Source organism: Cibotium barometz, chromosome 43 (assembly GCF_041138505.1).
Source record: "Cibotium barometz isolate CiBa-2024 chromosome 43, ASM4113850v1, whole genome shotgun sequence".
NCBI classification, from domain to species: Eukaryota; Viridiplantae; Streptophyta; class Polypodiopsida; order Cyatheales; family Cibotiaceae; genus Cibotium; species Cibotium barometz.
This window is the reverse complement of record NC_141088.1, coordinates 21,315,734-21,330,646: the sequence shown is the minus strand read 5'-3', so window position 1 is coordinate 21,330,646 and position 14,913 is coordinate 21,315,734. Positions and strand designations below refer to the sequence as shown.

General features: G+C 45.5%; 2 protein-coding genes across 3 annotated transcripts in view; one reads left to right on the top strand and one right to left on the bottom strand.

Annotated features, from left to right (window-relative positions):
* The window catches only part of LOC147613684 (uncharacterized), a 62,517-nt gene extending 52,046 nt beyond the window's left edge, over positions 1-10,471 (top strand). For both annotated transcript variants that reach the window (XM_086781651.1, XM_086781652.1), the window contains 2 exons: positions 8,102-9,724; positions 9,846-10,471. In XM_086781651.1, coding sequence (XP_086637777.1) covers positions 8,102-9,724; positions 9,846-9,932 — 1,710 coding nt within the window. In that variant the 3' untranslated portion in view covers positions 9,933-10,471. The remainder of the gene's footprint in view (positions 1-8,101; positions 9,725-9,845) is intronic.
* A 2,277-nt stretch (positions 10,472-12,748) lies between these two features.
* Positions 12,749-14,055, bottom strand: LOC147613683 (chlorophyll a-b binding protein CP29.1, chloroplastic-like). The gene is made up of 2 exons (XM_086781644.1): positions 13,343-14,055; positions 12,749-13,218 (listed from the first exon to the last, which is right to left on the bottom strand). Exons 1-2 carry the CDS (start codon positions 13,868-13,870, stop codon positions 12,859-12,861), a joined length of 888 nt encoding a protein of 295 aa, XP_086637770.1. The 5' UTR covers positions 13,871-14,055; the 3' UTR covers positions 12,749-12,858.
* Between the last annotated feature and the right edge of the window lie 858 nt (positions 14,056-14,913).

The window sequence follows — 14,913 nt, the reverse complement described above, 5'->3', positions numbered from 1 at the left end:
CCTTTTAAGCGTTGCTACCAACGGCCGTTAGTGAATGTAGCCTCTTCTTGAGCGTGCACTTCACTGCAACTTTGAGCCTTTTAAGCATTGCTGCCCTCTGCAATCGTGCTATCTATGTCTCTTGCTCTCTATCATCAACCAACCCAATCAACTATCCCAACAAGATGGTGGAATTCGAACACTTGAGCTCTGCTATCCTCAAAGAAGCTGAAAAGCATGTAGAATGGCTACAGAGAGTAGGCCTCAAAGAATTTGCAAAACTGCCATGGGAGGAACTTAAGTTCAATCTGCTTGCAGCAAGGCAGCTAGCCAAGTTACAGAAATCAAACATGATAAATTTGCCATCTGGCAAGAAAGTGAAGTTTTCGCTACTATAAAAGCAACAGAACAAGCTGCTAGGTATACCTCTCCTTTGAAAGAAAACAACCATGTAGGTTGCTTCGTGTTGCTCTAAATATTGGTTCCACTCCCAAGTGTAAGAACACTCCCCGAAGTCGAATGTCGTGTTTCCAACCTGGAGAAGGTATGAAAAACCTCAAAACCAACCAAGATGAGATTCTGTAGATAATCAATCCTGGGAGAAGCAGGTTGCTCCTCACTGGAATCCTCTGAGTCCATTTGCTCAAACTCTGTAACAAGAGTTGCCAAACGCTGAAAAGAAGCATCCTCTAGAAAGATCGGCATTGCAAGATGTAAAGACTCTGAAGAAAAGATGGGGTCCATTTGCTTAAACTCCGTACCATGAGTTGCCCAATGCTGTAGACAAGCACACTCCACTGAGGTTGGCATCGCAAGATGGAAGGACTCCACATCCCCCTCTGAAAATTGATGTTGTCAAACTGGTACAAGCCCAACCTGATTCAGATCCAAATCCAAAAAACTTTGGAAGTACCTAGGCACGGCTAGCAACCAGAGATCCAAAGCATCCCATCGGGTCTGAAATTCCATCCTCCAAAACAACCTTGCATGCCGCATGAAACCAAATGCAGAACTAGTAGGGGGAGGGGCAGCCTCAGAAGCATCACAAAAGAGAGGCAGAGATAAGACTCCTCACAATGAGGAAGGGAAGCAGGAATATAAATTGCAGTGGTAACAAGGTCCTCAAAAGCATCACTAATAGTAGAAGACTCTTCAATAAGATCCCAAGAATCAGCAAAACAAACAAGTGATCCTTGTGCAGGATCACACCTCACAGGCAAAACACCCTCCTTTCTTTGCAAACACTCCAAATAACACAGGCTTGGACAAAATAAAACTCTGCTCAGGATCCCTGAAAAGATCACTACTCTCGTCAAGAAAGAACTACTCTCCTCCAAGATCCGCAAACTCTAGTCGCAAAAGAAAGTCTCCAAAGATACAAAACAGGTCCCGAAACTAATCCTTAAGTGAAGTAGCTAGAGATGGGTCCCCTCTGAGGGTAGAAAACTCCTTTGGGAAGCAAAACGCAGCCAAAACAGTGCTATCCAACAAAAAACTGCACTCCACCGCCAATAGAAGGCAAGAAACAGGAGAAAACGGGGTATTGTGTAGGCCATGAAAAAAACGCAGGTATAGATGCTCCAAAATCAGCAAAACGCTGACTGAAATCAGAAAATTCAATGTCCTCCTCAGGTACCAAGCTGTCACCAAAGCCACAATCCACACAAGACTCCCTTTGCAAATGATATGTGTCTACTAGAGAAGAAAACACAGCCAACAAAGGGGCTGCAATCCTGAAAATACAGGCTGACCAGCTTCCACACCTCAGATGAGGAAAAAATGCTGAAGAGAAGGTACCTTCGGCTGAAAATGATGAAGCCTAGGTGAAGGTAGAGCTACCAGCAGTTGCAGTTCAGAAAACGCAGCAACGAGGGGCTGCAGATCGGTGTTGCAAGTGGAGGCAAAACGGAAACCATATCATGCCTTTGAAGGCGAAGTAGACTACCAAAGTTCAAGTGTTCATAATTACCAACCATAATAACGTGCACAAAACATCTGACCGAAACATTGCAAGTGGCCAAACACACTACAAATGCAATGTCCACTGAATGAGCGTATGTGAGGTATATTGCTACTCTTTACTGATAGAGCAATGAGAGCATGTGCTTGTGCATCTCAGGCATCCCATCTTGCTTGCTCCGGAGTAGGAGCACGACCAACGTCAGCACCACCAGTACGTGTACTCCTTGAATCACTTGTATGTGATGAGTCACGTGTATGAGTACAACCACGTGGATTTGTGTTTTCACCACGTGTAGTCTCCACTATGCCAGTTCCTTGTTCACCACTAGGAGCTTGCTGCTCCTTTGGTGTAATAGGACATGTTTCACGGCCACTAACTACATCCCACAAGCCTTTGGCAACCAACACATGACACATCATGTACGATCAGAGAGGGTAGTTGGAGCCATCCAACTTGTCCTCTATTCCCAACCAATTGAATACATCACTGCCAGCCATAGCTCAATGCAATGGATGAGTGGCCCGAAGACTCCCGGCCATTGTCGTTTTAGCTCTGTTTTTTGACTGGCTGAAAATTTGCAGAGAACTTTTGAGGGGTCAAATGATGGGGCTTTTACGCAAAAGTGGTATTGGGAGACTCAGGAATGCAATGGTGCAAAAATAGTTCAAAAAATTTTAGATTAAAAAAAACTGGCTTTGCAATGGTGGCGCCGCCAACTGAGTTGGGCGGCGACGGCCAGGAATGGACTGAACCACCGAAAATTGGGTGGAGGTGGCGGAGATGTTCAAATCAAAAAGTTGACATGGGGGATCTCGAATTGGGCCTTGGGCATATGCTGATTTGTGTGTGTGGCTTCATGGAGTGGAGAAGAGGGCGGCGATGAGCAGTTGGTGGGTGGTGCTATCTTCTACAGCCCATGGGCTTCATAGGAGCTTGAGCTCCTTACTAAGAGGGCCTTATAGGCCCTTAGGCTTTACAAAGGAGACCTCCAAAGAGGATCAGAGTGTCCACGAAAGTATTGGCCGTAAAAAGAAAAAAAACACGAGCTGGTCCACTTATCTTGTTGTAGAAGAAGGAATCCCCCGGATGCATAATAGCCAATGCTCTAATACCGAATGTTGGACCTGTATTAGGGTTAGCAACAACAGTATACAACACACACACACACACACACACATGCAGAGTGAAGCAGCATGAAGGAGAGATGGCACACGGCTCGATTAGATTTGCTTGGAGCAAGTGTACCCAAAAACAAGTACAAAGATAAGGACACACCATAAGTGAGAATAACAGGGTGTTCCTGTGCATGGGGGAAGAGCCTCCTAGTGAGGGAAAAAGTGCCCCAGCTGGTCTTAGAGTTGGTCCACTTATCTTGTTGCAGAAGAAGGAATCCCCTGGATGCATAATAGCCAATGCTCTAATGTAACACGCGGAAGCTCTGGGTAGTCTTCTTTCAGCCCTAAACACTCTTGGAAACCTTCTGATGCAAAAAACGCACCATCTGATGCAAAAACGCAGGTAGAGAGAGAGTAGAGAGAGAGTGAGAAGTGCTGGAAATTCAGTATATACTATGGTACAAAAAGGGTACATATCTTGCAGCCCTTGGCTGCCTTCCTGAAAAGGTGGTTAACCCTAAAATCTGTCCCCTATGGGACCTCTAATGATCCAATCCCCTAGTGGGAGAGAATGCCTAAAACAATGAGTACTTGGGCCTTTTTATAGGTCCCTTGGACAAAGGGTAGACTGGCCAACTGCTGGTCGGCCAGTATTAATGCATTAAATGCTTATTAATTCAGCCGACTGGGTGGTCCTCCTTGATCTTGATGCGCCTGATGCCTTGATCAGCCGACCACCTCCAGAGCAGCCGACAGTCCTTTCTATGCAGCCAGCACCAATGTCCTGCAGCAACCGACACACTTCTGATCTTCAGCTTGTTCTCCATGCCAGTCTACTCTGCCACAAGTGCTCTGTACTCCTTCATCTCGGTTCTACTCTTTATCTGGCTGCCTCTTCTGGATCTAGCCCTGAGAATGTCCATGGCATCTATGATGCACATGACATCCCCCTCTGCTAAACTTGATGACGGGAATCCAACCTGCTCTTGGATGACTGTCATCATCCCAATCCTGTCCCGAAGTCCCTCTGTCATCTTCCATCCCTGGCAAACCTTTTTCTCTGAAAATCCGGTCTGTTCTCCAAACCACTCTGTCTCTGATGAAGATCTATGCATCTGGTTCCTCTAGTCCACCATCCATTCCTGCCCTGACTCTGAACACCGTCTTGGTCTTCTTTCCTGGAACTGAGTCTGGCACTCTCACATCACCCTTGGAGGATCAACCTCCCTTGGGACCGTTACCTGAGAACCTATCTGGCTCACGGAACTGCCATCCCCATCTGGCACTGTGGAACACCACCAACAAACCTCCTGGGAGTTCTTCCCGCTTCTGTGCTCCTCGCCTTGGGCTTCGAATCCGTGTACTTTCCTGTACCTTGGACCTGTACACCATCATATGGGACTGATTCAGTGTTTAGCTTTGCTGAGCCTGATGCTCTGATACCAATGTAACACGCGGAAGCTCTGGGTAGTCTTCTTTCAGCCCTAAACACTCTTGGAAACCTTCTGATGCAAAAAACGCACCATCTGATGCAAAAACGCAGGTAGAGAGAGAGTAGAGAGAGAGTGAGAAGTGCTGGAAATTCAGTATATACTATGGTACAAAAAGGGTACATATCTTGCAGCCCTTGGCTGCCTTCCTGAAAAGGTGGTTAACCCTAAAATCTGTCCCCTATGGGACCTCTAATGATCCAATCCCCTAGTGGGAGAGAATGCCTAAAACAATGAGTACTTGGGCCTTTTTATAGGTCCCTTGGACAAAGGGTAGACTGGCCGACTGCTGGTCGGCCAGTATTAATGCATTAAATGCTTATTAATTCAGCCGACTGGGTGGTCCTCCTTGATCTTGATGCGCCTGATGCCTTGATCTTGATGCGCCTGATGCTGGTTCAGCCGACCACCTCCAGAGCAGCCGACAGTCCTTTCTATGCAGCCAGCACCAATGTCCTGCAGCAACCGACACACTTCTGATCTTCAGCTTGTTCTCCATGCCAGTCTACTCTGCCACAAGTGCTCTGTACTCCTTCATCTCGGTTCTACTCTTTATCTGGCTGCCTCTTCTGGATCTAGCCCTGAGAATGTCCATGGCACCTATGATGCACATGACATCCCCCTCTGCTAAACTTGATGACGGGAATCCAACCTGCTCTTGGATGACTGTCATCATCCCAATCCTGTCCCGAAGTCCCTCTGTCATCTTCCATCCCTGGCAAACCTTTTTCTCTGAAAATCCGGTCTGTTCTCCAAACCACTCTGTCTCTGATGAAGATCAATGCATCTGGTTCCTCTAGTCCACCATCCATTCCTGCCCTGACTCTGAACACCGTCTTGGTCTTCTTTCCTGGAACTGAGTCTGGCACTCTCACATCACCCTTGGAGGATCAACCTCCCTTGGGACCGTTACCTGAGAACCTATCTGGCTCACGGAACTGACATCCCCATCTGGCACTGTGGAACACCACCAACAAACCTCCTGGGAGTTCTTCCCGCTTCTGTGCTCCTCGCCTTGGGCTTCGAATCCGTGTACTTTCCTGTACCTTGGACCTGTACACCATCATATGGGACTGATTCAGTGTTTAGCTTTGCTGAGCCTGATGCTCTGATACCAATGTAACACGCGGAAGCTCTAGGTAGTCTTCTTTCAGCCCTAAACACTCTTGGAAACCTTCTGATGCAAAAAACGCACCATCTGATGCAAAAACGCAGGTAGAGAGAGAGTAGAGAGAGAGTGAGAAGTGCTGGAAATTCAGTATATACTATATTACAAAAAGGGTACATATCTTGCAGCCCTTGGCTGCCTTCCTGAAAAGGTGGTTAACCCTAAAATCTGTCCCCTATGGGACCTCTAATGATCCAATCCCCTAGTGGGAGAGAATGCCTAAAACAATGAGTACTTGGGCCTTTTTATAGGTCCCTTGGACAAAGGGTAGACTGGCCGACTGCTGGTCGGCCAGTATTAATGCATTAAATGCTTATTAATTCAGCCGACTGGGTGGTCCTCCTTGATCTTGATGCGCCTGATGCTGGTTCAGCCGACCACCTCCAGAGCAGCCGACAGTCCTTTCTATGCAGCCAGCACCAATGTCCTGCAGCAACCGACACACTTCTGATCTTCAGCTTGTTCTCCATGCCAGTCTACTCTGCCACAAGTGCTCTGTACTCCTTCATCTCGGTTCTACTCTTTATTTGGCTGCCTCTTCTGGATCTAGCCCTGAGAATGTCCATGGCATCTATGATGCACATGACATCTAATACCAAATGTTGGACCTGTATTAGGGTTAGCAACAACAGTATACAACACACACACACACACACACAGTGAAGCAGTCATGAGGGAGAGATGGCACACAGCTCGATTAGATTTGCTTGGAGCAAGTGTACCCGAAAACAAGTACGAAGATAAGGACACACCATAAGTGAAATAAGAGGGTGTTCCTGTGCACGGGGGAAAAAACCTCCTAGTGAGGGAAAAAGTGCCCTGGCTTGTCCTAGAGTGTTCACACACCACTACCCATGACAGAGATGATAGATGTCTACAGCCATGTCTTGACTAGCCGCTCTGAGTGAGGGGGTAGAAGCCCATGCAAGGGCGACACCCCTAGTACCACTCACCAACCGACCAGGTTGGCTGAAAAGGAAAAAACCGATGAGGATCCCCTTCCACGAAGATTCTAGAAGGCCTCCGTATGGATGGGCCTCGAGCACTGGTATGTAGAACCAACGAGCCAGAAAATCAAATCTATTCTGATGACACCATTGCTATAGAGTACTCAAAGCCTTACGCTTTTGCTGCGAAAATGAGCGTTTCAGCCATGCAAAGAGCACATCAGATTTCCGGAAGACAAAGTTATAGAAGTAGAGCATGGGAGACTGGAAGAGAAGATAGGCCTAGGACGCGGCAATGAGCAAGCACAGAAGAGAGCATGAGCCCAGATACAATACAAGAACAAAGATAGAGTTTGTATATGGGGGCATTAATGAACCAGCTGACTCAACTCAGATGACAAAGGATGGGAATGGGAATAAATAATTCCAGATCTGTAGTAGTTCCGGAAAAAATTATTCCTGCAGGTCAAGGGCCAGAAGAAGGGTTTAACTGTTGGCGTATTGTCCACGAGGCATGCCAGGTGATGGTGTGTGAACAGGCCCCTTAGTTCACTGCCAACGAATGCCAACTGTTCTTGATCAGGAACTGAAGCATCATGAGCTGAAGCCGGGAATCTTGATTGTAACAACTTTTACAAAGGGTAGTATGGGGAGAAGAGGGAGAATGCTAGGCAGGGATTAGGGGATGATGATAATTGAGATTAGGAGTTGTCTTGTAAGATTGGCACCAGAGGATAGCCTAATGGACTCATGTATTCATGTTACTCCCATCTTGAGCCATATATGTACTGTCTGGAATGCAATACAATGGTCTATTATGGTGTGTGTGTTGTGTCCAAGAAGTGCTGTTAAGTTCACTTAGCTAATGCCTATATGCTCGTTTCTGCTAGCAGTAGTCTTTCCAGAGGACTGTCTGCTCTCTGTCTTGTCTGGATTAACTTCCAGAAGGTCCCCAGTGAATGTAGTTGGTGCTGGGCATGTTCTGCCCTCTCATGGCATTGGGCACAATTGGATATCCCTGTTAGGTGATGCTGGCTATGTGGTCTAGAACCACTGGTGTTGAGTCTTGACCGGATGGCGACACCAAGTTTCCATTCTATCAAATGTATAACACGGTGCAACGTAATGGTACATTTCTAAACCCTAAATTGTGTTACAAAGGCCTTTGCATGGTATGGCAATCTCTGTAGATGTCTCACCAATGTGCAACACAGCCCTATGGACCAAGGCCCCGTCTACTACACTGCTGGGGTGTTTGAGATAGCGTACATAGCATGAAGACTGTTTATGCTTAGGGGGGCCATTGTACCTGGAAATGATGCTTGGGTACAAGAGAAAACTGTAAAATGCTGTCTTTTTTGCCTTGGTATCCAGGATATGTTTTTGTACGAATCAATTCATTGGCACTGATTTTGTGTTTTTGGCTTACTTTTCTGCAGAAAGCTTTCTTGACAACACAAGATGATGGTGATAATGGAGAGGTGAACAGTGGAGATGAAGCGTGTGGGGCAACTGGTGTTTACTTGCATGAAGCTTTCTTGACGGACTGGAATCCGCAACCATGCCACTCTTCTGCACCTGCAGCCCTTCCTATTGCAGACACTTCATGTGGGTTCTCTCCCTTCAAGTTGGGAAACTGTTCTACAACTCCATGCCAAGCTAGTGATGCAGTGCAGAACACCATGAGAAGCTCATGTATGCCCAACCATTCTGTGTCAGGGAGCAAATCTCTGCGAATGCTGGGAAGCGGCCCTCTATATAGTCATTCAACATCTGAGACTTTTTGCAACACTACTCCTAGTACATCAAAAAGGAGACACCAAGGCTCTTGGACTAGTGGGCCACCCAGGAAGGGTTTGCAGACAATCAAACTAGCTCCTGGCTTGCCATCATTGAATCTTCCACCTTGTGTTCGTGTCATCTCTCAAGCAAAGTTCAATAATCATACCTCAACAGGCAACAATACCTCCCATATCTTCTTGCAAAATGGAAGTTCTAAAAGCCAGAAAGGAAGCTTGTTAGCTCTGTCAAATGGTTCAACTTGCACTTCCATGCCTCTAGTGGTGCCAACCCCAGCCTTCTTGACAGGTGAACCTTTGCGAGAGCAGAACAGTAGTAAGGATTTGTCATCGTGTGTTTCTCAACCTGAAAATTCATATGATCTTTCAGTGTCCAAAAACAAGTCAGTCTTCTGTCCTACAACAATATCTGCAGGCTCTTCTCAGCTTCCAGGTTCTCATGGCAGAAACGTTTCATCTGAAAATCATATGGAATCTATCAATAAGCCTCCTTGGGCCAAGATGCACCCCCTTCTTATGCAGGCAACATTTGAATCAGGAGGAATGCCATCTCTACCGATATCAAACAAGAAATCTCCATATAAAGCATTTTCAGGGCAACATTTACCAAAAGATATTCCTGGATTTCACCCTTTTTTTCCTGCTTCAAAAGGCAAAAGTATCCCGGCCTCATGGCAGGTTTTGGCAGCTCCTAAAGAAAGCTCCACAAGTGGGGCTGCAGAACTTCACCCTTTCCTGCAGGAAGAGGGTGAGCATCAAGGTGGATTGCTTGACACTGTCAGAGTTACAGTGGATCAGAAAAGCTCCATACTTAAGCATCCCCATGCAGTATCCATTAATCGAAATAATTTGGGTAGGGGGCATACAGAGTGGCCAGTACTCCCAGATTCAGTCATACGGCCAGAACCAAGGCGTGCTGTGCAATTGCAACACAAGCAGGGAGAGCTCTCAGCTTCAGTTCATAACCAAAAAAGGCAGAGCGCTTGTGTGTCGGCCTTTGTCCTTAACAGGAAGGGTGGCATGAGGGCTTGTTCTAAGAAAGCTCTTGGCCATGCTGACAAGTTACGCTTGTGCAAACAGAGAGAGAAAGGGAATGCTGATGTTGTGGACTTTGGCGAGGAAGAGAACATAGTCATGGAACAGGAAGAGCTCAGTGATTCTGAAGAGGAGGCAGATGAAGATGTGCAGTTTGAGTATGAAGAGATGTGTGATTCAGACAGAGATGGCTCTGACCATGAGAAGCATGCTTCTGACGTAGACAAGGTACACGAAGCGATGTTGTTGCCTTGCTTTGTTGAATTTATATGAGCTTGCTTGCTTGTTTTTTGTTTGCTTTTTCAGGTTCTCACAACATTTAATGTTCTTGGGTTGCTGCTAATGCCAGGCAGATGAAGGCATTGACTTTGAGGAAGAAGAGATTGGATCAGACGACAGCGACAACGAGGGCGTAACGAAGGGCCCCAGAGCATAGGTTACAGATGGCAATGTATATGTTGTAAAAGAAGACAAAGGTTTTATGAAGGCTTGGCTCCTCAATGAAGGGAAGGTATTGCGGTGCCTAGGTTTCATGTAGATTATGGTATCAGAATGTAGTAAAGCTAGGTAGAGGTGATTTTTTCAGCCCCCAACAGTAGAGTTTCTCATATTGAACTCGCTCTGTACAGAAAGGGGTGGTTCATAGAGAAAGATTGTCGGCACAGTTGGTGCCTGTTGTTTGATGAGTGGCATATGATGTACCAGGAGTCACATGTGAATCTTTAATCAGGCATCAGTAGATCTTTGTATGGAGCAAGCCTGAAGATTGTTAGGCTCATTACAGAATAGACAAGTTGATTTTGTGCTGGATGCTTCTGTAAAGATTTGAGAAGGCAAGGAAGCTCAGAGGTGATACCTCCATTTAACCAGTTCAAATTCATCATGACACTAATTCTCTACTGCACTGACATACATAATGCTTGTTTCAACTTGGAGAGTGTACAAGTAAGCTTTAACCTAATCAGTTTTACCAGGCAGGCTCGTGTTATAATGCATTTGTTGATGGCAGTCGGTTTATGATGGAACATCTGAGGGTCTTTATAGGCATGCGCTGGCTTCTATCGAATGGACGCAAGAGATCCACAGCCCATGAGGGAAGGGTGGGTGAAATCTTCCTTTTGAATGGGTGGGAGCCATTTCTGTAAAGACACTCAAGAGCTTAACTTTGCAAACGATTCAATTTAATGCCAAAGCAATAACATCAAATAAGCTGTCAGGAATAAAAGTGATATCCTTAGGTAGATTCTGCGCATCATGTACGACTTTACTGTGACCTTGCGTGCGTGAGCTGGAACCTCTCGGAGGGTGGGGAAAATAGCTGGGTAGGCTGTGCCCTTTCTCCTACTGGACAGTCCCGGCCCTTCCCTCCCCCTCACTACACAAAGAGATGCTCGCAAAAAAAGAAGAAGAAAGAAAGAAACCAATGCCCCTGAGAAGTTCTTCTACAGAAACACTCCCTTATTGATCCTAGTGTAGTACATGTTCGCGATCTGTTATCATATACATATGTTTAAAGTAAAGGGACACCAAACGCCCAAAGATAGTATGGGGCTAAAATGTAGTACATGTTTGAGTATGGAGGATGACTTAATAGGGCATGTGCTGCTTTATCTCCATTGTATTGAAGAGTACATGCTGTCTCGCTATTAGTAATCAGAGTATTTCCATTACTAACCCCACTCTTTAGATAGTCCATAATCTAGGTTTCTAAATCTATGGTATGATATGTGAATGTTGCCATGATGCTTTGATTGTCTGTTTAGGTTGATTCCCTGCGCTTATTCTTTTCGTGTGCTAAAGAGTAGGTAGATGCCTCCAGGCAGATTAGAATCCAGTACCTGCACTTTTGGGAGGCATGGGCGCTATCACTGAGCTGTAGCCCAGGAGGTAGCGGCTCATTTCTCTCTTAGCAGATGCTTCTGAAGGAAGTTTTATACGTGGGGTTGTGTAGCTTAGCACATGTGAGAATGCAAGAAGAGGCATGCTCATTATTTATCATCTTTTCACTTTTCCATTTCTGTACAGCACCATGCTTTCCATTTTTGTACAGCACCTTGCCGGAACCGTGCAATGTAGTCCCGCCTATTCCCTTCCTCTGAATCTTTTTCTTCCATAAGAGTATTCAATGTAGAATTAGAAATAGGACCTTTACACACCAAGGTCTGCCCGTCTACCGTTAATGTTGGGAGCCAATCGGATGCTTAAATTGGGCTGGATGGGCACACCCCAGGCAAACTGTAGAAGGTGAGGTGGCAGTTGATTGGCACCCATGATAAGCAATTTCATGGGCAGCCAATGTTGGCTGCCAAACTTGGGTACCCACTCATCCCACCAATCAAATTCAAGTACAGTTGCAGTCTTCTGTCAATAATGTGTTGAATACTAACCTTTTGAAGGATTCTGGCTTGGTCAGTGTAAATCTCCTGCCCATTGAAGAATACCAACTCATGTCAAAACCATGAGCACGCATTGGCAGGATCGGGCAGTGTGTAAAGCCCCTCAGCTCAAAGCTTTTCATTATCAGATGTGCACCATATCATGTACATTTCAGAAGGACCTCTCTAAATTTGTATATGTACTGTTTATCTTTGTGCGACCTTGGAGCAATACAAATTAATTCATTATTGCAAAGCCAGTTTTTCCTATAGACGCGGGTTTGTCTAAGTCATAATTACATATATTTTTCATATTTACATAAATTTGTCATGTTTACATAAATTTTCAAGTGTCAGAACACTCACCCAAATTGCTGTCTTCCTTTACTATTCAAGTTTGTCAGTGAACTTAACTTCCTTCATAAAGTAGGAAAGCGACTTTCGCTTTTTACCAACTGCATAATAAAATTCCGTCTAAAATTTTTATTCTTCCTTAATCCATTTTCTTGAATCAGAAGCAAGCGAATTGTGTTGATTAAAATGTGAAGTATGCCAGTCTACTGACTAGTTTCCAAAACGGCGCACAACCGAAAGTTGCTTATCAATCGAGTCAATATAATCAATTAGAATATCTGCATGCAAGAAGGGACAATTTTCTTCCAATCTAAAAGTCTTATCATTTGCATATCACATTATAAACATACGCAGTTCACTAAACTTGAAAACCCACATCAAACACGCAGTTACAACTTGATTTAGCAAATCTCCAAATAGAGAAGAGTATCACTGAGTATCATAAGATCAAGATATGAGAGTTCTAGATGATCCGCAAGAGCAAGCACCAAAACTCTAATCACCATTAGAGAGTTCTCTCAAGTAAAGCAAAGAGGGAATGCATTCCAAAACTAGTTACATTGGTATCACATTTCCGAGCTACACAGGGAGAAAAGGGTACAAGGAGATGCAAGGAGGGGAGAAGGGGCGAAATCACTTGGAGAATGTGTCAATGATGGTGGTGTGCAGGGGGTCACTCAAGTGGGTGGCCCAATTGTCGAGGGGGCCCTTGCCAGTGGCAGCGGCTTGGACGGCAAAGCCGAAGGTGGCCACCATGGCAAGCCTGGCATGCTTGATCTCAGCAAGCTTCAAGACTTCCTTCTTCTCAGGGTCTGCAGCGAGACCCAATGGGTCGAAGAACTTGCCACCTGGGTACAGACGCTTCTCGGGGTCCAGCTCAGCATTCCTTTGGAACTCAATGTAGCCGATCAGCAAGACCTCGATCCAAATCAGAGTGGATATGGAGAAGGGCAGCGGCAAGCCGAAGTAGGACGCTCCCTCCACAAGCTCAACCTAGCACAGCCACCACATAGACCTCCTTACCCACAGTTCTTCCACAACGATCCTAAACCAGATTAGGGAGCATTTTGATTACATTCGTGTTAACCGTACGCACACAATTCTGCATTTGCCTTACCTTTCCTGCATCTTGCCATGTTACTCCAGTGAACGCTTCCACAGCAAGCGCCCCAAGCGTGGCAAGCATCGCCCATCTTCCATGGATGAGCTCGCACTCTCTGAACCTCTGCAGGCCGAAGACCTCAGCGTAGGGTTGGAAGGGCGTCGCCTTGATGTCAGTGGCGCTGTCCACCCTGGTCCCGATCACATCTCCTGCAGGGTTCTTGGCGAGATTCTGGTTCAAAGAGTCGAAATCGATTTGCAAATACTCGGCAGGCTTACCCAGAGAGAGGGGGTCAAAGCCATAATCGCCAACCAGCGAGCCGTCCAGCCATGCAGGAGACTTGGCGCCCGGATACCACAGGGGGCGGTTGATGCTCCCTGCGCTCTTCCTGGGGGGCGGGCGCGCCGCCTTCTTGCCCCCGAACCTAGCAACAACCCGCGACCCATTGCTCACACCAAAAGACATGATAGTAGATGAAAGCTCCTGGGTTGATGCACCCAAAAATGAAGAAGCCAGAGATGTAGCAGCAGCTGTTGCAGCCATGGCTTCGCTTGTAACTCAGCTGGGTGTCACTAGCTACACAGAGAATTACACACTGCCACCACCATTAGTGGGCGCTGATGGATTATAGAAGACCCTATCTTTTTCGTTTGTGGATGAGAATCCCACAACCCATACAGCCCTCGCTCTATCTAATTGTTGCTTACGTGGCGACACCTTATTGCTCAGTCTCTTTGCCCCCTCTACCCCTTTTACTTTCATATCATTGAACTAGACAATGGGTGCATTACCCATCACACACATACCATGTATACATGAATACTCCTATAGAGAGAGGATATGCTAGGTTATCAAAGGGCCCAATTAAAGGATGGGGGGTTGGACCCAAGTTCCCACAAGACCTTCAAATTTCTCATCTAACAAAGTAGTAAATACTAAAGAAATGCACTTGACTTGGGTTTAATGAGTTAGAGGAACCTTACACACAAGCCTTATCAAGCTTGGAGATGGGCAACAATAGTGCACATCCGTGCTCAACTAACTTTTACCCAAATTATTACATTCTTTGATAGTAACAACGTGCAACATGGATTTTTAAGCCCCTTCAAACGTTCTTCTTAACAATGAAGCAACTTGCAAGCAAAATGATAGACTCGTTAGTGTGTGCAGTTTTGTGGAAATGGCATCTTTATCTCAATTCGTGACTTAAAACATGTGCAATTTAATCTATTAGTTTGGTCTTAAAGTTAATGCTTCAAGTTTCTTTTGTTGCAATGGCATGCTTGGCCTCTCATAGCCATCTTCAATCCTTCAATTAGAAGAAATCTCTATTTTCCTAAGCCTAACTTTGCCAATTTCAATTCTTATATCACATTTGTGTACACTTTTTCTTGCTACTGAAACCACTTTCAAACTTTGATTTTTAACATTGTTGTGGTCTTTTCTTGTTATTAGTGCACAGTTTTATCCACAATCCCACTCATTGTCACAAACTTTTATGTTATGTAGTTATAGCTTCACTCTTATTCTTCATTATTATTTCTTCCACTTATTATGAAGATAGTTTATTGTAGTATATAACTTGT